At 30.8% G+C, this 26,556-nt stretch overlaps 7 protein-coding genes across 10 annotated transcripts; 4 read left to right on the plus strand and 3 right to left on the minus strand.

Moving 5' to 3' along the window:
• Positions 1–376: 376 nt before the first annotated feature.
• ple (tyrosine hydroxylase ple) lies at positions 377–3,577 on the minus strand. Its single transcript, XM_047056981.2, has 5 exons — positions 3,368–3,577; positions 1,761–2,371; positions 1,494–1,690; positions 1,156–1,418; positions 377–1,089 (listed from the first exon to the last, which is right to left on the minus strand). Exons 1-5 carry the CDS (start codon positions 3,455–3,457, stop codon positions 685–687), a joined length of 1,566 nt encoding a protein of 521 aa, XP_046912937.2. The 5' UTR covers positions 3,458–3,577; the 3' UTR covers positions 377–684.
• An 807-nt stretch (positions 3,578–4,384) lies between these two features.
• LOC124493872 (uncharacterized) lies at positions 4,385–5,022 on the plus strand. The gene is made up of 3 exons (XM_047056983.2): positions 4,385–4,584; positions 4,644–4,736; positions 4,868–5,022. The coding sequence occupies exons 1-3, from the start codon at positions 4,389–4,391 to the stop codon at positions 4,990–4,992; spliced, it is 414 nt and encodes a 137-aa protein (XP_046912939.1). The 5' UTR covers positions 4,385–4,388; the 3' UTR covers positions 4,993–5,022.
• A 797-nt stretch (positions 5,023–5,819) lies between these two features.
• On the plus strand, positions 5,820–6,456 carry LOC124493873 (uncharacterized). The gene has a single exon (XM_047056984.2). It carries the CDS (start codon positions 6,040–6,042, stop codon positions 6,409–6,411), a length of 372 nt encoding a protein of 123 aa, XP_046912940.2. The 5' UTR covers positions 5,820–6,039; the 3' UTR covers positions 6,412–6,456.
• Positions 6,457–6,558: 102 nt separating this feature from the next.
• LOC124493867 (fatty acid CoA ligase Acsl3) lies at positions 6,559–9,817 on the minus strand. 2 transcript variants are annotated; one of them, XM_047056979.2, is made up of 4 exons: positions 9,471–9,817; positions 8,249–9,269; positions 7,760–8,182; positions 6,559–7,670 (listed from the first exon to the last, which is right to left on the minus strand). In XM_047056979.2, the coding sequence occupies exons 2-4, from the start codon at positions 9,108–9,110 to the stop codon at positions 6,769–6,771; spliced, it is 2,187 nt and encodes a 728-aa protein (XP_046912935.2). In that variant the 5' UTR covers positions 9,111–9,269; positions 9,471–9,817; the 3' UTR covers positions 6,559–6,768. The 2 variants fall into 2 exon arrangements, with proteins under 2 accessions (XP_046912935.2, XP_046912934.2); XM_047056978.2 differs by having other exon boundaries at positions 9,379–9,813.
• A 364-nt stretch (positions 9,818–10,181) lies between these two features.
• Positions 10,182–12,788, plus strand: Pngl (N-glycanase Pngl). Of its 2 annotated transcripts, XM_047056982.2 has the most exons (3): positions 10,182–10,240; positions 10,602–10,688; positions 10,774–12,788. In XM_047056982.2, exon 3 carries the CDS (start codon positions 10,996–10,998, stop codon positions 12,502–12,504), a length of 1,509 nt encoding a protein of 502 aa, XP_046912938.2. In that variant the 5' UTR covers positions 10,182–10,240; positions 10,602–10,688; positions 10,774–10,995; the 3' UTR covers positions 12,505–12,788. The 2 variants fall into 2 exon arrangements, with proteins under 2 accessions (XP_046912938.2, XP_075588351.1); XM_075732236.1 differs by lacking the exon at positions 10,182–10,240 and having other exon boundaries at positions 10,547–10,688; positions 10,788–12,788.
• Positions 12,480–16,249, minus strand: LOC124493866 (uncharacterized). The gene is made up of 8 exons (XM_047056977.2): positions 15,849–16,249; positions 15,610–15,768; positions 15,327–15,520; positions 14,693–15,263; positions 13,288–14,631; positions 13,101–13,220; positions 12,781–13,029; positions 12,480–12,693 (listed from the first exon to the last, which is right to left on the minus strand). Exons 1-8 carry the CDS (start codon positions 15,978–15,980, stop codon positions 12,583–12,585), a joined length of 2,880 nt encoding a protein of 959 aa, XP_046912933.2. The 5' UTR covers positions 15,981–16,249; the 3' UTR covers positions 12,480–12,582.
• A 136-nt stretch (positions 16,250–16,385) lies between these two features.
• LOC124493734 (protein vav-1) lies at positions 16,386–22,551 on the plus strand. 2 transcript variants are annotated; one of them, XM_075732233.1, is made up of 4 exons: positions 16,386–17,128; positions 18,118–18,496; positions 18,563–19,670; positions 19,929–22,551. In XM_075732233.1, exons 1-4 carry the CDS (start codon positions 17,083–17,085, stop codon positions 22,044–22,046), a joined length of 3,651 nt encoding a protein of 1,216 aa, XP_075588348.1. In that variant the 5' UTR covers positions 16,386–17,082; the 3' UTR covers positions 22,047–22,551. The 2 variants fall into 2 exon arrangements, with proteins under 2 accessions (XP_075588348.1, XP_075588349.1); XM_075732234.1 differs by lacking the exon at positions 16,386–17,128 and adding an exon at positions 17,360–17,927.
• The last annotated feature ends 4,005 nt before the right edge of the window (positions 22,552–26,556 follow it).

The following is a 26,556-nucleotide window of genomic DNA, read 5'->3' on the forward strand; positions in this document are numbered from 1 at the left end:
AAAAAGGATTAATGTGGATGGATAAAAAACCAAGAAATCGAGAAAATTGGAGAACTTTTTTTCATTTTTTTTTCATATATGCAAATTGATTGGCATCAAACCTCAAATCAAATCATTAACACCTTGTAAAAGTGATGAGTGATGATGGTTTAGTGTTTTGTTTTCATTTTTGTGTTGTTTTTTCTTTTCAAAAAAAAAAAAAAAAAAAAAAATTTTCGCCCACATGTCTTTCATTTTTATCGTAATTCACACTCGCACACACAATATTTCCAGAAAATATTATTTCCGGTTGTCATTTTCATGGTAATCATTTTGATTATCACGATAATATAGGCTGCATCTGAATAGTCATTCATTTTATAAACAAGACTAAAATTGAACTCGTGAAACCTTGAGTGAACTGAACATTTATTTTTATGATCATCATTTAAATGAAAATTAAAAACCAGTAAGTTGTTAATTCAATGATGTAGATGATATTAATCATCTATAGTCACTATCTAATGTCTAATAACATTCGATTATTATATATCATTCTTCTAATGGCTACATATCGAATTTCAATATTTTTTTTTTCTTTGTTCAAACAAAACAAACAATAAATATATAGATGCTCTTTCAACAAGATGAAAATTCAATTCAATTCAATTTGAGTATTTTGATTATAATCATGTGATTATAATTTCAATTGAAAATTTTACGCAATTTCGATGAACAACTATGCAAACGTTCAATTTGATTGGAAATTTTTCCAACCAATCGATCCATTTTTTCAACCGAATCAATAACATGTACCCGATCTGTATATGGATCATATGATACTTCAAAACGACGTGGTAATTTATCGGCTACATATTTTCGAAATTTTTCTTTTGCATCATCAAAACTTTCGGCTACAAAATAGATTTCCTGATAGTCCAGATCCTGATATGATTGTATGGCCGTTTTTTCTGGATCAAATTCTCGTAATTCCGGTTTATTTGACAATGAATGTTTTAGTTCACCAAATGATGATAATAATCCGGCTCCGTATGCACGTATCTGGCCATTCTCACGACAAAGACCAAATTCAACGGTAAACCAGTATAGCTAAATTGAAAAAATTAAAATTAAAAACAATTTCAAATTTAAACTATTTATATATGAAAAAAATACAGTGGCCAATTTTTCCAGATCTTCATCGCTTGCACCAAGTGAAGCTAATCCTATTTCTTGTGAAAAATCGGCAAAACTTTCATCAGCCAATATTGGTATATGGCCCAACAATTCATGAACACAATCTGGTTCAGGTGAATGATCAGGTTCACTTGGATGGCGCATATATTGTGTTGTTTGAAATACACGATAAGCAAGACTGGCAAGAAAATCACGTGCAGTCAATAGGCCAGCCGCTGGTCTTATTGTAAATCCAGTTCGTTCTATATTGATAATCAAAAATTATATCAAACAACAACAACGACAATGATCGAATATATTAATCAAGAAAGACATACTTTTAAGAAAACGTGAAACATCTTCCAATTGTGGTATATTATCCGGTGCATAGCCACATTCTTGTTCCAATAGTTTAAACACTTCAATGTGTTTACTACATGCATGTGTAGGAAATAATCGTAGCAATTCTTTGTATACAATTCCCCAGGTCTTAATTTCTTCTTCTGTATATTTAACTCTAGGTATTGGATTACCACTTGAAATGGAGAAAAAAGAAATTTCATTAGAAAAAATCATCACAAACCGACATTTGAATTTCAATTTACTATCGATAATCAAATGCAATGTTTGCAATCTCTAAACGACGTGCACGATAAATTGCATCGGAAAATCCTGGATGATCACTATCTAATTCTGGTTCATATTTGGTCATAATATGTGTACAGAAATCCAGATCGCTTATATGACGTGGAAACCATGGATCTTTTACTGATATAAGTTTTTCACGCAACAATGATACTTCACCAAGTCCAGCTTGACGTGCTGATTTCATAAATGTCAACAGATTGGCCGGTGTAATCATGACCGACATGAATATATCGAAACATTTTCGATCTTTTTCATTCTGTCGACTTTCCAAATGTTCAATTGTGGCCTGTGTTGCCTGCATCAATCGTAATATTCTTGGCAAATTATCCAGACCATTATTGGCCGGCAATGCAATCATTAGATTTTTTCTTTTCAACATATCATCCGTTTTCTGTTGGCCATCTTTTTGTCGTGTTTCTTCCGCTACAATAACCTCCTCTTCGGAAAGATCAAAATCTTGTGATGCACTACGACTTTCTTCGATCCATGAACGTACGGCTTCACGATTTTTTTGTGTCTCAAATTTAGCATCATCAACTAATGATCTTCGACGTGATGGATAGCCATGCTATTTTTGTTTGAATGGATAACAAAGAACAAAAGAAAAGGTCAGCGAAACAACGACAAAAAAAATCATATAATCATTTACATTCAATCAATCCATTGATTAATTAATTAATTGGCAATTATAACTGTCACCAACAGAGAAAAAATGAACAACGGAAGTAATTTATTGTTGTTTGTTTTGTTCAAAAAAAAAATTGAATCAAATGATGTGTGTGTGTGTGTGCTGTCCAATTATCATCATTGTGTAATTATAATCAGAAAATCAGATTCAGAACTTTCGAATAATTACAGCAACTCACACACACACACACACACACACACCCATATCCACTTTTTATATCCATTCATTCTTTTTTTTTTTTTTTTTTTTTTTTGTTGAAATGTGTATAACAATCAACACACACACAATGTGGATGACAATGAAAAAAAAAGATTTTCATTCAGATTATGTGTGTTCGTCGTCGTCGTCGTCGTTAGTTAGTTAGCCATATTTTTTCCGATGATTGATATATTCATTACAATGAAAAGATTCATGAATAGAATTTTGTGTGGATGAAAAAAAAAAAATTGAATAGAATGGAAAAAAATGATAATGGCGGATTTCCGTTGCCACCATTTTGGATGCCAACAGTAAGTCATTTTTCCATTATATGTTGTTTAATAACTTTTGACTTTTTTTTTTCTCTCTCTCTCTCTTTAGTTGGACAATAAAGTGATGGAATTTGTGTGTCAAAATTAATCCTATTATTATTATTCATTATCATTTTGATATTCACTATAATCACATGTGATTGAGATTGATTCAAATCAATTTAAATATATTGTCAATATTGATAATCATGGATGAATGAATGAATGAAAAAATTTTTATTGAAAATTATTTCTCAATCAATTTTTCTCTTCGGCTTTGGCAATGATCGGATGGGTATTATTATTCATAATAATCATCATCAATAATCATAATAAATAGAGAGAATAGAAAGAAAGTGAGACTTACCTCAACACTATAGCTACGTATGGCAAATTTTTTCTCCAATCGATTTGCCGATGCTAATGATGCCATTATTTTGAAACCGGTAGCTGACATACGCAAAATATCAAAACTTTAACTATGAATCAATCAATGAATGAATGGTGGCAACACTTTTTCAAATTTCCAGAACTGATCTGATCTGATGTCTAAACATTGAATGAATCGGTATCCGGAATTGGATGGACCATTTTATTATCGAAAATTTTTTCTGTGTTCAATGGCGCAAAATCCAAATGAATTCTTTTTCATTTTTATTTTCTGAACAAAGTGGGTGTTTTATTTTGTTGTTCGAAATAAGGAACAATTGTCAACAATTGAATTACAATCAATATAATGTACAGTGGATAGGCCATGGTATGGGAAAAAAATCAATTCAATTTCAATCAAAATCAAAATTTTTCATATACTGTGTATGATGGCTTCAAATCGATTCGGTATCGGTTATCAAATTATTCGTGTTTCATTACTCATATTTTTAATATTGATGATCATATTGAATATTGTAGGACTATTTCGATCATCAGATATTTCACATATTATTTGGACAATAATATCATTTATATCGATAATTTTTGGCCTAATTGGTGCTATTAAACAACATTTTCTTTATTCATTAATATTTACAATTATAACCATAATATTGTCTTCAATGTCTGTATGGATAAGTTTATTCTATGGTTCTGCCGGTGCTGCCATTTTATTGGTAGTGATTTCATTAATCTATACATTTATGTTATATGATTCTGGTAATCGTCAAATGACAATGGCATTCAAATGATTATTGATTATTACCGATTTTTCTATAGAACAAAAATAAAATCAAATTAACAAAAAAAAAACAAAACATTTTTAAAAATTTTTTCATATATTAAATTAAAATTCTCAACACTTATGTGTTTGCAAAAACTGTATAAATTTTAGCTCAAATCATCATTTTATATATTTGAAATACTTTTACGAATTCTATAATAAATATTAAACACTGATGGGTTTATTCGGTGGTGGTGGCAATAAATACGGAATATTCTATACAATTGTTCGTGTTGTATTAGGCATATTGATTGGTGTTATATTGATTATGGTCACATTATCGGTCATCAATCATGGTCTTGGTTCATATAGTCTATCCGGTTATGTGTGGTTGGCCATTTCATTTGTTTCGCTTATAATTGGTTTACTTGGTAATGGATGATAATTAATCATATTTTTTTTACATAATAAAAATTATTTATTTATCCAGGTACATGGCGTGAACATTTTTTTGCCGTATTCCTATTATGTGTCGGTTCGATTACATTGGTTTGTCTTTCATATTATGAACGTATTAATATGGGTATGTGTGACAAAATTTTTTTGAAAAAATTCCAATCATAACCGACAATTTGATTGATTAATAAAAACACAAACAAAACAATTATGATTATCTTTTGATGTGATGTTTCTTTTCTTTTTTTTTAAAAATAGGTATATGGTCAGGCAATTTTGCAACTGGTCAAGGTATGATAATGGCTATGATTGCATTGTCGGCCCTGTATTCATTTATGCTTTACAATACTGGCCATCAAGAAATGGGTTTACCAGAATTTTGATTCAAATATTGAGAAAAAAAAATTTTTTTCGCTGATCCAAAGACAATAATAATTGTATTTTTTTTTTTTTTTAAAGAAATGATGAATTTTATCTATTAAATTTTAATTTTTTATTTTAAATCATCATATATTTGTGAGTTTACACTCTGCAAAAGTAGTACTTGTATTGTATAAACAAATTACAAGAACGTCCGCGCCAATTCTTGTAATTAATTTATTTTCTTTTTTTTTGTTTTGTTTTGTTTTGTTTCGAATAAAAAGTAAGCCAGAAAAAAAATTTTATTATTTTGAATCTATAGAAACTTTCAAAGACAACAACAACAAAAAAATGGCCGATAATAAATTCGGTCTTCTTTATCCATTCGTTCGTTTGACTATTGCAATACTAATCATTTTGATGATAATCTTACAGCTAAAGATGGTAATCGATTATTATGATATGTTCACAGCATCACATTTTTTATGGATCATATTTTCATTCATTTCCTTATTGATCGGTATAATTGGTGTTTGGAAAGAACATTTTCTATTCACATTGTTATTCCTAATTATTGGCATCATATTGGTGATGATTGGCCGTTTTACAGCCACTTGGATTGATTATTCATATAATGATGGTTTGGTCATGGCTACATTGATATTGTCAGCAGTATATCTATACATGTTACATGAGAATGGTCATCGTGAAATGAATATGCCAAGATTCTGAATTATGTAAAACATGAAAAACCTACACAACAACAACAACAACAACAACAATCGTCGAACAAAATAAACAATCGGAAAAAAATCGAACATTCGCCCATTCGAATTATGGATTGTTTGTGTGTGTGATTGTTGATAATAAAAAAAAATATAAAATAAAATCTACATTTCATTCGATTGGTTCGCATTTTAAATTTTCCCTGTGTATTTTTGCTTGTTTGTTTGTTTGTTTGTTTGATTTCTCAATTTTTCATTTTACTACTACTTTATCACACATCCGTTTATCGTTCTATTACACATTTTGGAAATTTTATTTCAAAAAAAAGGGGAAAATAAATCATCATGACACTCAATATGATGCAGATTTGTCGATATGCATTCGGCATTGGTGTTGCCATTGTATTCATATTGAATATATTGACCATTTTCAATTATAGTTTTGGCCAAAATGGTATTATCTGGATGATAACGGCAATGTTTGGATGTATTTGTGGTGGCATTGGTGCTTGGAAAGAACATTTCCTTATGACAATGTTATGTTCAGTATCATGGGCAATATTATTAGCACTTACATATTTTAAACATATTTATGCTGGCTATTATTATAGTGAATATGGTTATCATGTTGAAATTGGAATGGCAGCCGGTGGTGGTATTTATGGTGCTGTATTATATTCAAATGGTAAACGTGATACTGGTTTACCACATTTTTGAATCAAAAAACAACAAGACAAACAAACGATAGATTGAATTGAATTCAATCATAATAAAATAAATATCGATCGTTCATAATTGAAAAAAATTGTCTGATTCTTTTTTTTGTTGTTTGAAAAATTTTTGAAAAAATAAATAAATAAATAAAAAGTTATGTATGTATCATTTTATTCAATGATTATTGTGTGTGTGTGTGAATTAAGAAATTTTTTTTTCAAATTCAAACACACGAATATTATAAAAAAAATGGGAATGAATATATAAAAAGAATAAAACCACACACGATAATAATAAACAGATAGAATATTGTTTGTGTGTTTAAATGGTGATGAAATCAATTTTTCTGTTTTGTTTGAATCATCTGCCATGTGAATCACCATTATTTGAATTAATTGTAAACATATCGGCAATAACATTATGATAACGTTTTTTGATTGCATTACGTTTTAATTTCATTGCTGCCGTTAACATTTCATTATCTGGTGTCCATTCATCCAATACAATTTCAATCTGTAATGGTATTTCCACTAGTTTAAGGCCACATTTTAATCCAGTTTCTTGCATCAATTTCCAGATCATTTCTTTTAATCGATTCATCGATTTTGTTCCATTCACAGCAAGAGAATTTAATTTTTCCTTATTAGGTACAATTAAACCGACCAGATGATTGGCAAATCCATTGCCAAAAACACAGATATGATCAATGTAGTTGCAATTCTTCAATGTTGATTCAATCTTTCCCAATGATACATATTCACCGTTGGCTAATTTGACTAAATCTTTTTTACGATCAATTATTTCTAATGTTCCATCTGGATGTATTTGTACAATATCACCGGTACGTACATAATGTATACCATTTTTTTCATCTTTCAAATATCCTTCATCGGTATTTTTCGGTAGATTTAGGTAACCATTCCAATGAGTTTTGCTTCCTATTAATAATTCTCCACGTGGACATGGGGAATCCGTTCGTCGATATCCACCTTCGGTCCAATCAGCTAATCTTGCATAAACATTAAGCAATGGTGGTCCACTACGGCCATATGATAGATCATGACGATCCATACACAATACTGGACCACATGTTTCTGTCATACCAAAACCTTGTACTAGGTTCGTATTCATGGCCATTCGACAAAATGCCTGTAATCGTGGTGATAATGGTGCACCACCTGCAATCACTTTGGCCAAATTTCCGCCGAATAGTCCACTTATTTTGGAACACACTAGTCGATTTAGTAACGGTGTATTATAACCTATAGAGATTAATATAATAATTTTTTTTTGATTATGAAATAAATGATTGATTAGAAAAACGTAAAGTTTTAACAATGATATGGTTTACCTTTATGAGTCCAACGTAATTTATAATTGATCAGATAATCGAATAATGGGACATGAATTGATGATCGTGCTTCCAATTTTTTGTAGATTTGTGCCTGAACTCGTTTCAATACTAACGGTGCAACCATCATTATTGTTGGACGTAAAATGGACAGATCAGATTGAGTATCGGGTGCGAGCCCGGGTGCACCATCGACCAATGTTAATGGACTGGCAAAACCAATACGGCCACCAAATGCCAAAAAAGCTAATTCAACTATAGCTTCGAATATATGTGCTTGTGGTAAGAAACCGGCCAACACTTGATTGGTGCCATCAGCCACTAATTCCGGTACAGCTGACCATGCCGTTGGAATACTATGGATTACTTGTTTGGATGTTAATTGAACACCTTTTGGTAATCCAGTACTACCGGATGTAAATACTTTGATTTGAAACAAGAGATCAATTTGCGTTCAATATAATTAATTAGGCTTCATTCTAAACTTACCGATTAATGACAATTCATCTTTATCAAGTGGTTGACATAATTCTTCATTTGGTTCATTCGAATGATTTCGATCAGCATAACATTGTCCAATCAATTCGATTCGATCGAATGGAATCAAATCACAGTGGCCAATTGGTTCAGTAAAACATTTTTCATTATCAAGAATTTCCTGTGAAACTTTTTGTGCTCGACGCCGGAGATAGATAATTTTTTCAATATTTAAATCATAATTAACAATTGTCGAACGAACTTTAGGCAATAGATCCCATGATGTGAACATGTATCGTGCTTTAGTCTCACGAATAGCATGAGCAATACCAGATTCACCTAATGTTGCATAAACATTCACCTGAATAAGACCGGCACGTGCCAATGCAAATTGCATCATAAGAAATTCAGCACAAGTTTCACATAGAATAACCACTGGTTCACGACGATCAATACCGGAAAGACGAAGACCATGGGCAATACGTGTGACACGTTCCCACATTTGTCCATAACTAATCCATTGATAATGATCAGATAATTTACGTTTCTTTATCCTACGTCCATCTTGATCATTTTCAAAATATTCATAAAGAACATGACGATAACCAATTGCCGGATTTTCATTGGGAAAATATTGGCTATGTTCACGTATAAAATCCACCAATGTATCACAATTATCGATTATTGTATTTTTTAATACCGGGTCATCATGAATACCAATCCATGGTGAATCAATATCGGTTGGATCGATTTTTTTAGCACGAATTTTTTTCGATTCATCAATAATTTTTCGTGGATTCTGTATCCACATATAAATCGGTAACGTTATATATGTATACAATGTGACGATAATATCGATGAAAATGATGAACATTTTACTTGCCAGAGAATTTATTATTCGAATCGATTGTCATTGTTGATCACAAACATAGAAAAAACAAAAAATAAATAAATTCTAGTGGTCTAAATTCTTCTATGTATGATGAATGAATGAATGAATGTGAATGAATATAACCATAGATACCGAGGAAATCTGCAACAACAAAAAAAAATTGAACAAAATTAAAATTAAATTTTTTTTCTTGTTCATGAATATCATTAATAAATTGCCATTTCATGATTTGATGGCAGAATTCAATTACATTTTTATAAATGAAGCCACACACGACAACGAACGAACGAACGAAAAATGTACTGGTTATGAACTGATTAGATTTAAATATAATATATATACTTGATATACTTGATGACTTCCCGTCAATTTTAACGTTTTTTTTTTAGATTAAAACACAATTTGTAAAATTAGTTGATTATAATACATCAGGCTGATATATATATTCTGTTTATATGAGAAAAAAAAATCGAATGATTTGAACAGCATCATCATCAGCAACAATTAAAAAAAAAATAACAAATGGCGTGATTAATTATATGGTAGTGGTGATTAAATACCATGTCATCATCATCGACAACATCATCATTACACACACAAAAAACAGGATAGTATTGAATGGCTATTTGATCGATCATGATCGGATGATGATGATGATGATGATGAGAACCTGTCAAAAAGAAACAACAAAACAAAATATCAATTTTCGTTCGAAGAAGTAAAAAAAAATTTTATTTTTTTTTACACTTCATCATCATTATCTTTGTCATAATTATTGACGACATTGTAATGTGTATGTGTACTATATATTGGAAAAATCTGCTAGCGTCAATAAAGATTTTTTTCTCTCTCTCTCAAAAAAAAAATTGATGACTTTTGTTAATTCGAATTTGAATTAATGGTCAGTGTGTATGTATTAAATTTTTCTCCGATTTTTTTTTCATTTTGTTTTGGAAAAAAATGCAACCACATTCTTATATGGTTGATGATGATGATGATGATTAAGAGTGCATTGAAAAAAAAACGATGGTTACTATATTGGTTATTCATATCACTGTTTTTTTTCAAGTTCACTATCGATATATTCATTTTTTTACACTTCTTTTTTTCCTGTTTGTATTTCTGTAACAATTTTATTATTTTTGTTCTTCTTGTTGTTGTTGTTTGGATAATATTTTCTACAGTAAAAAAAAACTTGGAGAAAAAAAGAGTTGAAATGATGATTTTGAATAAATTACAAAAATATAGAATATTCACTAGCAATTCGATGGAAATTTTTCCATCACAGAATGGGCATAATATTTTTTTTTTTTGTTTCGAATCATTTTCCAATATGATGAACGAATTAATCGATATTTATTTTTGATTTTATTATTATTATTATTGCGATGTTTTGTTTTTGGTTTCAATCTCATCAGATTATTTTTTGTTTAAATTTTATTTTTCCTGATGATTCGACAATTATGATTTTAGATTCAGATTAAAAATTCAAAATTGGACAATTGATTTGAAAATTTAAATTTTTTCTACAAGTTTTTTTTTCATTTGAATGAATCAGCGGTATGTAAACTTTCTGTTACGAAAAATTAAAATCTGATCATTAGTGGACATTATTAATTAATGAATTCAATTCTAAATTTTCAAGGTTTTTTTTCATAGCAACCGGATTATATACATGTACTTGATTTGTCTGTGATTTGTATTGATCTCTTGGTCACCATCAATCGTCATCAAAAGAAAAAAAAACAAAAAAAAACGAATGAATTTTCTCCATCCATTTTAAACCAGTGCTTGTTGTTTTCTAAGAAATTGTAAATCTATATATCGATCAATTGCTGACGAACATTTTCAAAAAAAACAAAAAAAAATGCCACCAATCGATTACAATCGATATTATTCCCTTATAACTGATCATAGTTTCCTACGTCTATTTGGTCAATATGATAATCGATTTGTACGATTGGCCCATCAATTAATACCTTGGGATCGTTTCAATGAAGATTTTGAACATTTACATAATGATGATAATTGTGACAAGATTGATCGTCGTGATTATTGTATAATACGATTATTGGAACATTTTAAACAGGAATTATTCACCTGGGTAAATGAATTGAAATGTGATCATTGTAATGGTAAAGAATGTGATCTATTGGAATGTCGCCACACAAATGATATTGAATATCATTGTCGAATGATTGAAGTATATAAATGTCCTAAATGTAATGCACTAATTGAATTTCCACGTTATAATCATGCTGGACGATTATTGGAAACACGTCGTGGACGTTGTGGTGAATGGGCACTTTGTTTTTCATACATTTGTTTTGTTTTTGATTACGATGTTCGTATGGTACATCATGTTGATGATCATGTATGGGTAGAAATATTTAGTGAACATCAAAAACGATGGATACATTGTGATCCATGTGAAAATGCTTTCGATAATGCATTACTATATGAATGTGGTTGGAAAAAACCTGCTACATTGATCATCGCATCAGGAATGAATGAAATTCGTGATGTAACATGGAGATATTCATCTGAATGGCAAAAAACTGTTATGCTTCGTATCCAATTATTCGATGAAAATCGTTTACAATCAATGATTGATCAAAATAATCGTCGACTACAATCTAATCTTTCAGCCACTGAACGTGATCGAATCCTACATCGTTGGATAGGTGAAATGGTTGAATTTTTACGTACACCTGATCAAAATATACGACAACCATCCGATCCAAAAGCCCTTCAAGGTCGTATCAGTGGTTCAATTCAATGGCGACAATCACGTGGTGAATCTAAACATTCATATCATGAATTTCATTTGAATCGACGTTATTGTCAAATCGTATACAATTGTCAACGTGATGAATATTCAATCAGTAATCTGGATTCGAAAGAAGAATCTTCATCGATCAAAGGATGGCAATCTGGTTGTTATGAATCGGCCTATATTTTTCGTATGATTGAACATGATTGGCAAATGTGTTATCTAAGCCGACAACAATATTGTGGCCAACAAGTTATTGGTTCCATACGTTGGAGATTTCGATTACCCAACGCCAATGTTGAATGGAATCATATCAACATTCTAGTCAAAGGTCGAACTTATGAATCCGGTGTTATCGAACTTCATGTTATATTACCATCAGCGAATGATCATTTATCATTCGAACTGAATGAAATGTTTCAATTGAATCGAAATGATTTCGATCATAAAATCGAATGGTTCGATATTGAAGCCAAATTAATGTTTGGTGAAGGCAATATAGCCTGGCAACATGCACAACTTTTTCGACAAAAATTATTACCTCAAAACAACAATGAATCAGATATAGATGATGAGGATTTGTTTAAAATTTGTATTAATTAAATGATTCAAAAAAAAAATATAAAAAAAATACAAAATTTCATGCCATTATATTTGCAAAATATGACAGTCATTTAAAATTCAATACATTTGTTTTGGATTGATCAATGGATAATTATTCAAACGACAAAGGCCAGATTTGTTGCATGAAAAAATCCATGTATATGTTGCTAGATTCGGATTCCAGGAACACTTTTATACAAAAAAAATTTAAAAAAATAAATAAAATAAAAAAAACCAATTTTAAAATTCAATGTAAATGATTAAAAAAAATATTACCTTATTGATTGCATAATATCGATATAAATCATTTTTAGTCAATAATCGAATCGTTGTCGATGCAGTACGTCCTTTTAGAATAGTATCAGGTTTTCGACTATCTTCATAGATGAAAAAATATTTATCAAAAAAATCATCAATATGATAATCAAGATCAAGCGGTTCGTTTATGGTTATTGATTTTTTAATCGATTCCAAATTATTCTTTAGATCTTGATCGATGCTTGCCAATTTCGTTGAATATAAAATCTAAAATGAAATGAATTTCAAATTAATAATTGTGAGATTACGATACATTTTGTCCAATAATAAACACATACATAATTGATTGATTTTGATTTTTCCGAATAGCCTGGTTTTTTCATCATTTTTGTCGTACATAATCTACCACATTCAGATCCAAATGCAATCGTATACATCCATGGTGATAATGACATGTCCTAATTAGATCAAATGAAAATTATTCAATAAAAATAATTATAAAACATTTATCAGACAGTAATTCACCGTATAATCATCGGTTGCATTTGATATGATCGTATGACGAATATCAGCACCACTATCAATAGGTCGATCTAGAAGAATGAATCCAATGAGGCTACCTTTACGTACCATAGCCATTTGTATCATAGCATTAGTCCATAATGGTGAATAGGTCATAATTTTCTGACATGGACGACATTCAAGCTGCCGAAATAATCCATCCCAATGTATATGATAGATGAATGAATGATTCAATGAAACACAAACATACATGTATTTATTGATCCAACGAATCGATAATAATGGTTGACATTTAAGATTACCATTCTGATCACATGGTAATAGGTGTTTATCTTTGGTTAATAATTTTTCATCATCATTATCAATTGGTAATCGCCAAAGACATGCAAATCCCGTGTTGAATGCACCAACTATCATAGTGAATGGAGCATATGGATACCAATCAATGCTATTACAATTTAGATATCGTGGAAATCGATCCTGTAATACAAGTACAGGTTTGACTTGGAACAGGTATGTTGTTTTATAGCTACCATTTAATTGATGGGGATGTGGTAAAGATATAATTCGAACATGACCATCTTCACTGGCAATTGCTAATAATCCTAATCGTTGTAGTCGTTCATTCGATGGTTTTAGTTCTTCATACGAAACACCCCATGGACACCAACACATTTCTAGAACATCACCATACGATGTCCAATCGATATTCAATGCTAAACGAGCTATGTTTTCTTCCGATTCGCCTTTTTTCATTTGATTCAATGGTCCAAGATTCCATAATTGCAAACAAATTTGATCGGAACGTTCATTTTTAAGTATCTGATCAAAATCACTGGTAGCCAATACAAGATATTGATCACGTTTAGCATTCACTTCGGACATTAGTATTCGATCAAATTGTGATTTACAATCAAAACGAGTCGATTCGGTGGTAAATGGTAATGGACACCAAGAAATAGCTGAAACACATTTACCGACATTGAACATTAGATTGTCGTTATCCAAACGTATTGATTCAAATGCTGATAATTTTTTCATTTCATTATCACCAGAATCCATTGTACGTGTTGTTTTGAAATAAGGGGATTGACAATTTTGTATCTGAAAATTTTCATCGATTATACGGTAATCATCATGACTTGGTAACATGTTCGAAAACATTGGATTGCCATTATCAACAGTGTTAGCTTTCAATGATAATGATATTTGTTTATGCCATTCAAGAAGTGGTTTAAGATAACGAGGTTTTCGTGAACTACTTGGACCAGAACGAACAACATCATTCAGTTGTTTTTTCTTTATAAAAATATCAAATTCTGCTTTCACTGCATTATTGAATAATTCCTATATGAATAACAAATAAGAACAAATTGAAAACTATGAGTAAAATCGATTAAAAACATACATTGTGTTTATGAAAAAAATGTTCCACAACATTTACATCGAGCCAATTGAAACGATTTCGATCATTTTGTTGACATTCGTTAAGGAAACAACGAAACCAAAATTTTTTCCAACGACATCGACGATAATGATTTTCCAATTCGAATCGATATTTAAATTGAGTAGGACATAAAGAATTGTAACAGGTAAATAGACCGTTTCGATTAACAGGAACCGATTCGATGATTGTTCGTTCAAATCCATCGCTATTATCATTACCATCTTCTCGGATTAAATGATGAACAATTATGGAAATGATTCGATCCAAATCACGATCATTCAATGTTTTTGTCGTTTCCTGTTGAATCTTATTATCTTGATTACCCTTATCATTGAGATCATTTGTTTCATTCGAAATTGACGCTTCAAGCTCTTCATCTGATGATGATGATGATGATGAGGAGGAGGAGGAGGATTTAGCTGAAAAATCATTATCATCGTTTTTCAGTCGTGCTTTCTTAGATTTTTTATTTTTATCATCATCTTCACCATCACTACCAGCTAGTTTGAGAGATCGAAATTTATTGATTGCTCTTTATGATTTTTAAAAAATTATATTAATAGTAAATTGAATGAATAAAAAAAAATAAACTTACTTAAGAGCAGAATTTCGTTTTTTGCCTCTTTTACCTTCCACAACTTCTTCTTGTTGACTTATCATTTCAATATCATTATCAACAATTTGAATCGATGGATCAACATTTGAATGAATTGAACGTAAATGAAGGGCCAACGAATGAATTCTTAAACGTTTACCACAAATTTCACAATCACGAAATAATTCATCTTCCTATGAATGGGTGATTTACAACAAAAAAAAATGTTACATCATTAGGTTCATCCATATTGTAAACAATTGATGTGTGTGTTAAAACATACCGATTTACCACATACTTCAGCATGTAATACCATACCCAAAAAACTTCGAAACGTTTTCGAACATATTGTACAATTGAGCATTTTAAGAACACTTAAAGCACGACGATAGCCTTGTTTAATTTCCGCTTGGGTCATCGGTCTATCATCATTGATTAATGCCTATTAACATACAATTGTGTGAAAAATATATGAAGAAAAATAAATTTTTAAATTACAAATTCCTATTGCATGCATCAAACCTGGCCTTGATGTTCAACAAGAATATGATGATCACATTCATTCAATTTGATTGAGACGAATCCACATAATGAACAACAATATTTATCGGCTTTTGCTATGCCAAATGGTTCATCTTTTGTCGTTCGACCCATTAATGGTGGTGAATATAAAAATCAGAGATAATAAACGGAGAATATGAATTAATAAAATCAACAAAAATAAAAATATTTGGCCACATTAACCACGTTTTTTTTCCTTCTGATGATGATGAATTTCGAATCGCCGTTCATATACAACGTTATATGTAATGTATTCAAATTTTGAAACAAACATCATTTATCATTATAAATATTGGATCGAATTTAAAATTGAAAAATTTTCATGATGTGTATAATAATTCATTTTTTTTTATTTTTCATTCATGATTCAATCATCATTGGTACATAAATGATGATTTGAAAAAAATCACTTGTTGAACAAAATGTTTTATGCATTGGTCACAATGACCAATATTAGTTATAAAAAATGATAATGATGAATAGTAAATACATGGTGGTAAATGCAGTTACAGGTTCAATTATGGCCATTACCACAAATGGAAAAAGTTGACCAAAGTTGTTGCAGTGGTGGTGGCAATGATAACGAATGGCCACATTCCATACACACACACATTGACGAATAGAAGAAGCACTTGTTGAATATAAGGAGCTAGACAACAACAACACACACACACTTGTTTGAATCAACTATAATCGAAATGGACTCGATTTATGTCTCTGCTGTTGTTGTTGTTGCTTATGGAGCAAACAAACAAAAATCCACACACACACACACACACCTTGACCCATTCACTATAGAAATATAATTGACTGACTGATTGTTTGTGTCCAACGACATATTTTTGATGATCCAAAAAAAAAATAAAATAAATAAAAATCGATTCACCAACAACAAAAATGTCAATCTTATCAATCAAATGATCAATCGATTATCTATACTACTATATAGTAAACGTGTCATGATTAAAACGCCCGAAATCCATTTATGGGATTAAAAAAAAATAAATAAAACTCGATCAAATGTCGAAATGTGGTGATGATTTTCAGTAACAAAATTATGTGACTTTTTTGTTGTTGTTGTTGGTTCATTGAAATAAAAATTCACTGCCTCATCCACACACCACCACCTTGTTCAATTTTTGAAATCAAAAAAAATTCTGAACTTTTTTTTTCATCTCAATTTTTATAATTGAATATGACCACCACCACTGAACAACTTACTATTCTACAATCGACGAATCGTAAGTTTTTTTTTGTTTAATATTAACAGAAGACTAGATTAACAGTTATTAGGTTATTTTTTTTGTTGTTTAATCCAAATAACAATCAACAAGTAAAATTTTGTTGTGTCATCTCTTAATCTATGAATATGACCGCTGGTCAAATTGATCAAAAAAAACACACAACATAAAAAATTATATTTATCTTGTGCGTCTGTGTGTGTGTGTGACTTTGAATTTGCTAAATATAATAATGTGAATAGTATATATTAGCAATGTCTAAATAGTTTAGCAAAACATGAGCAGCTTTATAGAGAACTCCCCGTTTTTTTTTGTCGAGGTCATGGGTCAAAGGTCTTTCTCATCAACAATATGATGATGATCCAGTCCTATCGTTATTTCTACCCGGGACCGTATACATTCTCACCAATCAACCAAAATATTATCCACCACCATCATCATTCATTCATTCAATATTATATTCCTCCCCTTAGGACTGGTTTTTTTTCTCACACTACCATCATCATCATCATCCATACACCGACCGACCGAACGAACGAATGATTGGTATTTTCGCTCGATCAATCGTTCGGTGTATATTGTGTGGATGAATGTCCTTGCTGTTCTGTTGTTGATGGCGGTATTGATGATTGTGTTATTGGTGCTTACTACAACCCCAATTATTTTATACACAGTGTTAAAAGAGAGAGAGAGAGAGAGAAAGAAAGACATTGGTCAAAATGTCGCCAATGGTGGACTTGAATATAAATGTTTTTTGTGCACTTGGCACACAGATAACTAACCAGCACCTAGACAAAAGGTCAACCGAATTGAATATATTGGATATATATAATGCAAAGAAAATCCCTGTATACAACAAATAAAAAAAAGAGAGACCTGGATAAAGTGGCTGATTCAAGGCCTTGATTTTTTTTTATGAAAGATTGACTCTTTGGATCTTTATTGTGTGGACATTTAAATTTTGAATTTTTCGTTTTTTGTTCATTTAGTTGTTGATCTCAACCAATCATCATCATCATCGACGACGACGACAAATGACATAATGGTAGCTGAACATTTATCAAATTTGGACGATATTCGATCATCACCAAGTATGGCAATTATTTCTACTGCTTTGGCTACAAAATCTCCTTCCACAACGCCTACAAGTCCATTTTTTCGTACAAATTTAATTTCAATTTCTAATCAAAATTCATTGAATCAAATGGAAGATCAATACCACCATCACCACCACCAACAACAACAGCAGCAACAACAAGGTTGGTTTCTTCGACGTAGGCAATCGGAACAATTAATGGAATCATCATCATCATCAAAACGATCACATGAAGAAGATGTTTATGAAGATCTTTGCTATGTAACGCTTAGGTAAGATTTAATGATGATGATGATGATCATTTTTGTAATTTAATTTCATTTCATATTTTTTTTTAGATCAAATTGTAATCGTGATTCAAATAATTTGACCATTAATTTAAATTCAACAAATAGTAATTCATTAATTACATCTAAACGTGATTATTGTTTAAAAGAATTGATTGAAACGGAAAAAAATTATTGTGAAGCATTACAGATGATAATTGATCATTTTTGTCAACCATTAATACGTGTTATACCGGTAAAACATAGAAATGTTATATTCTCAAATTTACAATCATTATCTGAATTACATTGGAAATTATATCAAGATTTATATCGTACTAATCAAAATGGTCAACAACAACATCGATCCAATAATAATCATAATAATAATAATGGCCAATTGATACCGGGATATCCATCAAATTGTAGTTCACCAAGTGTATCCACCTGTTCAACATCATCAACATCATCTGGTCATCCAATACAACAGCTAATTAAAAATGGAACAATATCAGCCTGTTTTCTTTCTATGCGTGATCGATTTCTTAATTATGGCCAATATTGTGCTAATCTTCCAAAAGCACAACAATTATTGGATGAATTATGTGTACAAGATCCAGTTATTGAACATTGGGTTAGCAGATGTCAAGAGGATGCTAATCAAGGAAGATTTAAACTTAGAGATCTTCTTAGTTTACCAATGCAACGAATACTCAAATATCATTTATTATTAGGTGAATTAATACGTAATACCAATGATCAACATGATGATTTTGAAGGCCTACGTCATTCATATGATATGATGCTCGATATTGGTGCCTATATTAATGAAATGAAACGTGATACGGAAACATTAGAAATTATTAATGATCTACAACGATCGATTATTGATCTATCGATGCCCGATGATTATGAATTAAAAGATTATGGCCGTTTAATTAAAGATGGTGAAGTTCGAATGCGTGGCCCTTGTACACAAGATGGCGATAATGTTGTTGGTGGTATTATTAATGGTCATCATGTTGGAAATTGTGGTAGTTATGGTAGTCGTATGACAACACGATTGAAGAATAGATATATATTCATTTTCGATAAAGTTATGCTTATGTGTAAAACAATACGTAACCTTCAAAGAATTCAATATTCATATAAAGATTGTATCGTATTGGAAGAATACAAGGTGAGCGCATACATCATGATGATGATGATTTAGTTCATAGTTTAGTTTTATACATATGGCATTGCATTCCATTTTGCCATATTGTTCCATTTTTATATATATCACAATTAACCTTCATGTTGTTGTTTTTTATGACTTAATCCACTATCAATAATGTTATTGAGATATACTAATTTTAAATTTCAAATTTTTTTTTTGTTTTTGTTTTTTATTATGGAAAATTTCCACCCCTCTTGTTTGTTTCGTGTGTGTGTGTAGCTGGAAGATATGTCCACTTGTAGTCCGATTTCGAAATTAACAAAAAATTGGTCATCAGGTTGGTCATTGATACATTGTCGTACAAAACAGCCGTATACATTTTTTGTTAAAAATGAAGAAATCAAAAGAAAATGGATGGAAGCCATAGAACGTGCACAGGATAATGTACGACCAAGACAATTGAATCAAACTGATCATCATTTAGCATTGGCTACAGTTTTACCGGCAACCTGTTGTGTTAGTTGTCATAAACTTTTGAAAGGAACCTGGTTTCAAGGATATCAATGTTATGTTTGTAATGTTGCTGTCCATAAGTCATGTATCACAACAGTACGTTCATGTGCACAGATGATGCATGAAAGACAATCATCGATTGATATGAATCAATCATCATCATCAAATGATATTCATGACCACCAACATCATAATGTAACAATGTTGAATTCGAATTGTCCAGAACCACCTACACCATCTAGAAATAAACAACGGATTCTTGCCAAAGCTATATCAACACATTTTGTTCATGGTCAATTACCAATGGAACCTAATGATACAATAGTTGTATATTCAACAAATGGACCGCTTAGTTTTGGTCTTAATCTACGACTTGGTGAAGAAGGTTCTTTTCCAACTGCCTGTATAACTGAATTGATGGCTGATTCACCATCGAATGCATCATCATCGAACATTGATTCACCAACATGTTCATCAGTATTTCGATTCTGTTATGATGATCAAACTGTTCATCATCAAACGAATGATTCATCAACAACAACATCGACAATGACACAAACATTGCCAAGAAAATTACATCAATCCAATTGGATAATGCCAACATCACCGTTAGCTGTATCGACACCTGCATTGAATAAAGAGGATATTTTCTTTCCTAATAACGACAATAAAACCACCATCACTACCAACAAATCGAATCAATCAATGAATCCAGCATTGGTACAAGATGGCAATTTAAGGCTATTCTTTGGTAATGGTTACAATCTTGAAGAATATGCTTGGTTCGCAGGTTCCATGGATCGTGATACAGCACAGACTACATTGAATCCATTGCCGAATGGATCATTTTTGGTACGAATTTCACCAAAACAACGTAATAGCTATGCTATTAGTATCAATTATAAAGGTCTTGTGAAACATATGCGTGTACAGGTGACATATATGAATGGAATTCAACCAACAACAATATTCGATTCGAATGTTCAAACTAATCAACAACAGCAACAACAACGACAACAGCAGCATAATCTTGAACGGCCGGATAAACCAACTCATTTTTATTTATCGGAACGACGATATTTTCGTACTATTGTTGATCTAGTTCGATGGTATGAATTGAATTCATTGGCTGAATCATTCAATATGGTTAATACACAGCTATTGTTGCCATATAAAAAAGCCTATTGCCACGAAATACTTGGCGATGCTGTTGCATTATATGCATTCACTGGAACATCATCAGCTGCTTCATCATTTCTATCATTACGTAAAGGTGATCGTATCACTGTTCTATCACGTGCAGCTGAAGATAAAGGCTGGTGGAAAGGACAGATTGGTGATCGTTTAGGTTATTTTCCATTCAAATATGTGAAACCGACTACATATTCATTGAAACGATGGTTTGAATTGAAAACAACAACAAATCAAGATCAACAACAACAACAACAATATCAACAGCCACAATCATCACAACGATTATTGGATTCATCAATGATACAACATCATCGTCAAGATGATTCTTTTGGTGCCATGACAATATCGACACAAATGACTGATGTATCATCACCTACTACTACTACTACTACCACTACTAATAATACGGTGAATGAAAATAAACAAATGCCATCAACATCATCGTCATCATCTGCATCATCATCGGAAACAAGTTCACCTATAACATTATCATCACCGGTAAATTCAGATCGTGATTCACCACCATCATCATCATCGAATTTATTACATTCAAGACAAGCATCTAGTGATGCAGGTATCGGTGATATTGGTGGTGATCTAGGTCAATTAACAATCAATAATAATCAAACAGAAAATGGTGATAATGATGATGATGATGATGATAATGGTAAAAATCTATTGGCCAACTAAACTACTGGTTGGATAATAAACACCATCTAGTCATACACACACACATGGACACTCCCAAAAAATTTAATTTTTATATATAATACGACTCAACATTCAAATTTAAATGAGCAACTCAACACTCAAATGTCGAATTTTTTTTCATAATTTCTCTGCCAACAAAGCCACTAATTGTATATTTTAAACAACTTGATGCCGATTCTCGATCTCAATCATCAAATTTTTTTTTTTTTTATTATTCAATTTTCGATTTTTTTTCGTTTCTTGTTCTTGTATTACACTAACGCCCATCAATATTGCCTTTCTCTCTCTCTCTTTATTTTATCTCTCTGTCTTTGAATTCGAAATGAAACAAACACACCACCAATAATCATCATCAATCATTATATGAATAACTTGTTCTTTCTTTTCTTTTTTTTTGCCGTCATAATATTATATATACATTATAATTATGAGATTCGAATCAAACAAACCTTTAAATTAATAATAATAAAAAAAATTGTTTTCATTTTTCTTTTGATTTTCGTTTGATTTGAAAACTGTGCAACATGATGATGATGATGATGATGAACATGACAATCGATGACAATCGATTTACCTGTGTGCGTGTGTGTGTCATTTGATCAATAGACATTTTTTGGTCAAGTGTTATTATATTTGATAATGATGATGATGATGATGATAATGATTATCCACCTTGTTTTTTTTCAATGATTAAATTTGCCTACAAGCTACCATGATATTTTATTTGATTTCCGATTCAATTTCCGAATAAATATATCAATTTTATTATATTGGAACGTAGTGAGTAAAAAAGATTTGCTCCAATTTTCTACAAAAAAAAATGGGGAAAAAGAAAAAAAAAGAAAATGAAAGGTCCATTTTCATTGCATCATAAAATAATCATCATTGAAAGTTATCTAAGAGTTACCTTTTCTTGAGGAAATGAAAGTCATTTCTTTGAATTTTTTTTTTCTTTTTTTTGTAATGACTTAGCTTGCTTACAGGCAACCCTGTTTTGTTGTTGTTGTTGTTGTTCAAATATGTAAAAAGACTGATTTGTTATCGTTTCCTATTTGCAAGCATCACTTTTTTTTCTTTCTTTTCATTTTATTAATTACAATTTGATTGAAAATATTTGTCACATGTGAAACAGGTTGAAATTTAATGAAATATATAAAAAAAACAACAACATTATTATTATTATATGACAAAGTAATGGTGATTTATCGATCACAATCATCATCATTATGATGATGAACAATCACTTCCGATCCGATTACATTGAATCGAATTCAATAAAATGGACAAACACACATACACACACATTATCAATCAATCAATCAATAATAAATGAACAAATCAAACATTTAATTGCTCCATTTCATCTCACAATCGACTGCAAAATTTGATTTGTGTTCATTTTATAAATATAAAAATTGGAAAGAACGAGTATTTTGTACTATCGATACTATCGAACAGGAAAAAGAGTGTCGTGTTTATTTATTTCATTCAACTTTTTTTTCAAGAAAAAAAAACAAAAAAAAATAAAGTCTTTCTTAACATCTGTAAATGACGGTCGGATAATAAAATAAAGAAAGAAAAGAAAAGAAAAAATGCATGTAATAATCAAAAGAAAGTTTAAAGAAAATGCACTGACCACCACCACCACCACCACCAGTGAAATGGATCACATATAAACACACATGGTTAAATGTTTTTTTTCCCATTTATTTACTACTCTTTGGAACGGATCTGTTTGTTCCGCCGTTACTTTTTGTTGTTGTTGTTGTTGCTGTTATTCGCCCATCGCCCAAATACAAATCAGTCTGTCCATTGATTGTTTATGAATATTATTATTATTATTGTATTTTGGATGGATCGATTTTGCTCCAATTTTTTTTGTTTTTTCATCTAATAGACAAGAAATAGGGAAAATTGAGATCTACTACTTGAACATTCGATATTTGACCATTACCACCACCACCACCACCATCACCTTCACCATCATATAAAAACCAATGTTCATAAGGGATTGTTGAGAAATTTGTATGAAAAAAAAATTTTTTTTGTTTGTTCCACTAATTTTACAACACTGAATACTTTTTTCGATCATCATCATGTTATTTATGTTTTGATTATTGAATAATAATCATCATCATTTGTTGTAAAATCCAAATCCAAAACATTTGTACTGTCCAAAAATGTCGTGTCAACCAATCATCACAAGGTTATCTTGTTTATCATTATCATCATTATTAATAATAATGATGATAATGGTACCATATATTGGAACTGCTCCAACCACAAATACCGACACAATAGTTGAATCAAATCAAAATGTTAAAAATCATCGACCATCATTAATATCACCAGCAAGAGCAATCAAAATGAATCGTTATAGGCAATCATCATCAATGAAATTTCAGGTACCAATCAATTCAACTAGACATCGTATAAAATTTGGTTTTGATGAACTTAATTTAACGGCCAATGATCAACAACCACAAATTGAAGTACCAACAAATTCACGTGATCGTACACCATTATCATTAGTATTCCGTTCTAGTTCATCACCATTAGCTATACGACATAGCCAGGATCATTCATTTGGTTCAACCAGTTTACATGTTGAAAATGAACAACAAAAATCATCATCATCATCATCACAATCAACAACAAATGAACAACAACAACAACAATTCACTGGTTATCAATTAATTGAACCATTATCAATGGTTGAAAAACCAAAACCTATACAGGAAATAGTTCCAGTATTGATTATACCGGAAGTGTTCCCAATTGCAATTACTCAACATCCAAATTATTATCATCATCATCATCAGCAGCACCAACAACCAAAATTAATTAATGATAATAATGTTATAAATCAACAACAACAGCCTAATAGTGAAACACTTAAAGCAATCGAACATATGATTTTAGCTCAAGATTTATCTAGCTATCTATATGAACCATTATTATTGGCTAGTTTGACCGATCAGGTCATTATAGAACCACCAACACCAGCAGCACCAGCAGCATCTATTAATAATAATGGTTATGTACCGGTATTACAACCACCAACATCACCATCATTACCAGTAGCTGGTAATACACAGATTTGGACAACAGAACATACATATTCACCACCACCACCACCACCACCATCACCATTATTATCATCATCATCATCATCATCATCTGGATATCAAACATTATCATTAGAAAATTATCTAAAAATGTCACAATTAAATCCTGAAGAGTTAATCATACCTACATGGGCAACAGCAACGGCAATTGCAATGCAAAATCATCCACAATCACAACAACAGCATCAGCAACAACAGGAACAAGTACAACATGATAATTATGATAATCAATTACAACAATCACAATCACAACAACAACAAGTCAAAATAGCCATCTTTGATATGCGCCAACATTCTTCTTTGTAACGGTGTGTGTTTGGTTTATCTATATATAATAATACAGATGATTATGATGATGATTCGAATGTTGTACGTGGCTTGTTATACAACGAAGGTACATCGATCATTTATTTACCACAATTTGAATTTTGAATTTTGATTTTTTTTTTTTTGGAACAAAATCATTGATGTTTGTAGTAACTATGGAACTATCATTGATATATAAAAATAGAACAAATATATAATACTCGTATATGTGTAAAAATTATGAAAAAAAAAATTTTAAAATAAAAAAAAACTAAAATTAAAAGCAAAAAAAAAAAATTCAAAACTCGAGCGCATCATCGTAATGATCCATTTGACCAAGGCCAATCATTACACAAATCTGCACAAATCAAATCACCATCATCATTATCATGACATATCTGAACTGAGAAATTTGGTTCACTTTCACCAATCAATTTTATCAATTTTTATCAATTTTTTTTTCTCTTTTTTCTCACATCTCGTGACCAATAACAAAAAAAAAACGGTGACGAGAAAAAATTTCATTTTCATTCATTCATTCATTCATTTAAAATTCACATTCAAATTGATGATTATTTAACCGTTATCAGACAAAAAAAAATGTATGCCCAATCGCGGTTCACGCAAACACGCAAAAAAATACTGCTCTATTTATACACCAGATAGACACACACACACGCGAAATCGGCATCGATCTTCATCATCATCATCAGATATTATATGAGAAAATACACAGCACCTGATTTGTATAAACCAGAAAATTTTACCTTTTTTTCATTATAATCAATTAATCTCCTGTTGTTATTTCAATTTATCACCTGTTTTTTTCTAGTGTGTGTGTGTGTGTGTATAGAACATTTTGAAAATCTTCAGATGTGATCAGGTGATGATGATGATGATGATGATCCCCTTTTTTTCGATGTTTCAAAGAGAGGACATTGCCATTTTAATTCATTCGATCAATGACATTTGAAAATTTTTTTTGATTTTTTTTTCTTATTTTTCATTTTAAAGATTTATATCGTCGATAATAAAAAATGGGTAAGAAAAATAAA

Source organism: Dermatophagoides farinae, chromosome 6 (assembly GCF_024713945.1).
Source record: "Dermatophagoides farinae isolate YC_2012a chromosome 6, ASM2471394v1, whole genome shotgun sequence".
Classification (NCBI taxonomy): domain Eukaryota; kingdom Metazoa; phylum Arthropoda; class Arachnida; order Sarcoptiformes; family Pyroglyphidae; genus Dermatophagoides; species Dermatophagoides farinae.

What these genes read in the sequence shown, in the direction of transcription:
- ple (XM_047056981.2), bottom strand. Translation starts at nt 3,457, where the DNA reads ATGTCAGCTACCGGTTTCAAAATAATGGCATCATTAGCATCGGCAAAT. An exon ending in TGTTTCACGTTTTCTTAAAA is followed by an intron (nt 1,419 to 1,493) that starts GTATGTCTTTCT and finishes TTATCAATATAG; the next exon opens with AACGAACTGGATTTACAATA. An exon ending in ATCTGGAAAAATTGGCCACT is followed by an intron (nt 1,090 to 1,155) that starts GTATTTTTTTCA and finishes TTTTCAATTTAG; the next exon opens with CTATACTGGTTTACCGTTGA.
- LOC124493872 (XM_047056983.2), top strand. Translation starts at nt 4,389, where the DNA reads ATGGGTTTATTCGGTGGTGGTGGCAATAAATACGGAATATTCTATACA. An exon ending in GCTTATAATTGGTTTACTTG is followed by an intron (nt 4,585 to 4,643) that starts GTAATGGATGAT and finishes TTATTTATCCAG; the next exon opens with GTACATGGCGTGAACATTTT. An exon ending in TTATGAACGTATTAATATGG is followed by an intron (nt 4,737 to 4,867) that starts GTATGTGTGACA and finishes TTTTAAAAATAG; the next exon opens with GTATATGGTCAGGCAATTTT.
- LOC124493873 (XM_047056984.2), top strand. Translation starts at nt 6,040, where the DNA reads ATGACACTCAATATGATGCAGATTTGTCGATATGCATTCGGCATTGGT.
- LOC124493867 (XM_047056979.2), bottom strand. Translation starts at nt 9,110, where the DNA reads ATGTTCATCATTTTCATCGATATTATCGTCACATTGTATACATATATA. An exon ending in AGATGAATTGTCATTAATCG is followed by an intron (nt 8,183 to 8,248) that starts GTAAGTTTAGAA and finishes TTCAAATCAAAG; the next exon opens with TATTTACATCCGGTAGTACT. An exon ending in ATTACGTTGGACTCATAAAG is followed by an intron (nt 7,671 to 7,759) that starts GTAAACCATATC and finishes TAATCTCTATAG; the next exon opens with GTTATAATACACCGTTACTA.
- Pngl (XM_047056982.2), top strand. Translation starts at nt 10,996, where the DNA reads ATGCCACCAATCGATTACAATCGATATTATTCCCTTATAACTGATCAT.
- LOC124493866 (XM_047056977.2), bottom strand. Translation starts at nt 15,980, where the DNA reads ATGGGTCGAACGACAAAAGATGAACCATTTGGCATAGCAAAAGCCGAT. An exon ending in ATGCAACCGATGATTATACG is followed by an intron (nt 13,221 to 13,287) that starts GTGAATTACTGT and finishes TGATCTAATTAG; the next exon opens with GACATGTCATTATCACCATG. An exon ending in GATATTATGCAATCAATAAG is followed by an intron (nt 12,694 to 12,780) that starts GTAATATTTTTT and finishes TTTGTATAAAAG; the next exon opens with TGTTCCTGGAATCCGAATCT.
- LOC124493734 (XM_075732233.1), top strand. Translation starts at nt 17,083, where the DNA reads ATGACCACCACCACTGAACAACTTACTATTCTACAATCGACGAATC. An exon ending in TATTCTACAATCGACGAATC is followed by an intron (nt 17,129 to 18,117) that starts GTAAGTTTTTTT and finishes TTGTTCATTTAG; the next exon opens with TTGTTGATCTCAACCAATCA. An exon ending in CTTTGCTATGTAACGCTTAG is followed by an intron (nt 18,497 to 18,562) that starts GTAAGATTTAAT and finishes ATTTTTTTTTAG; the next exon opens with ATCAAATTGTAATCGTGATT.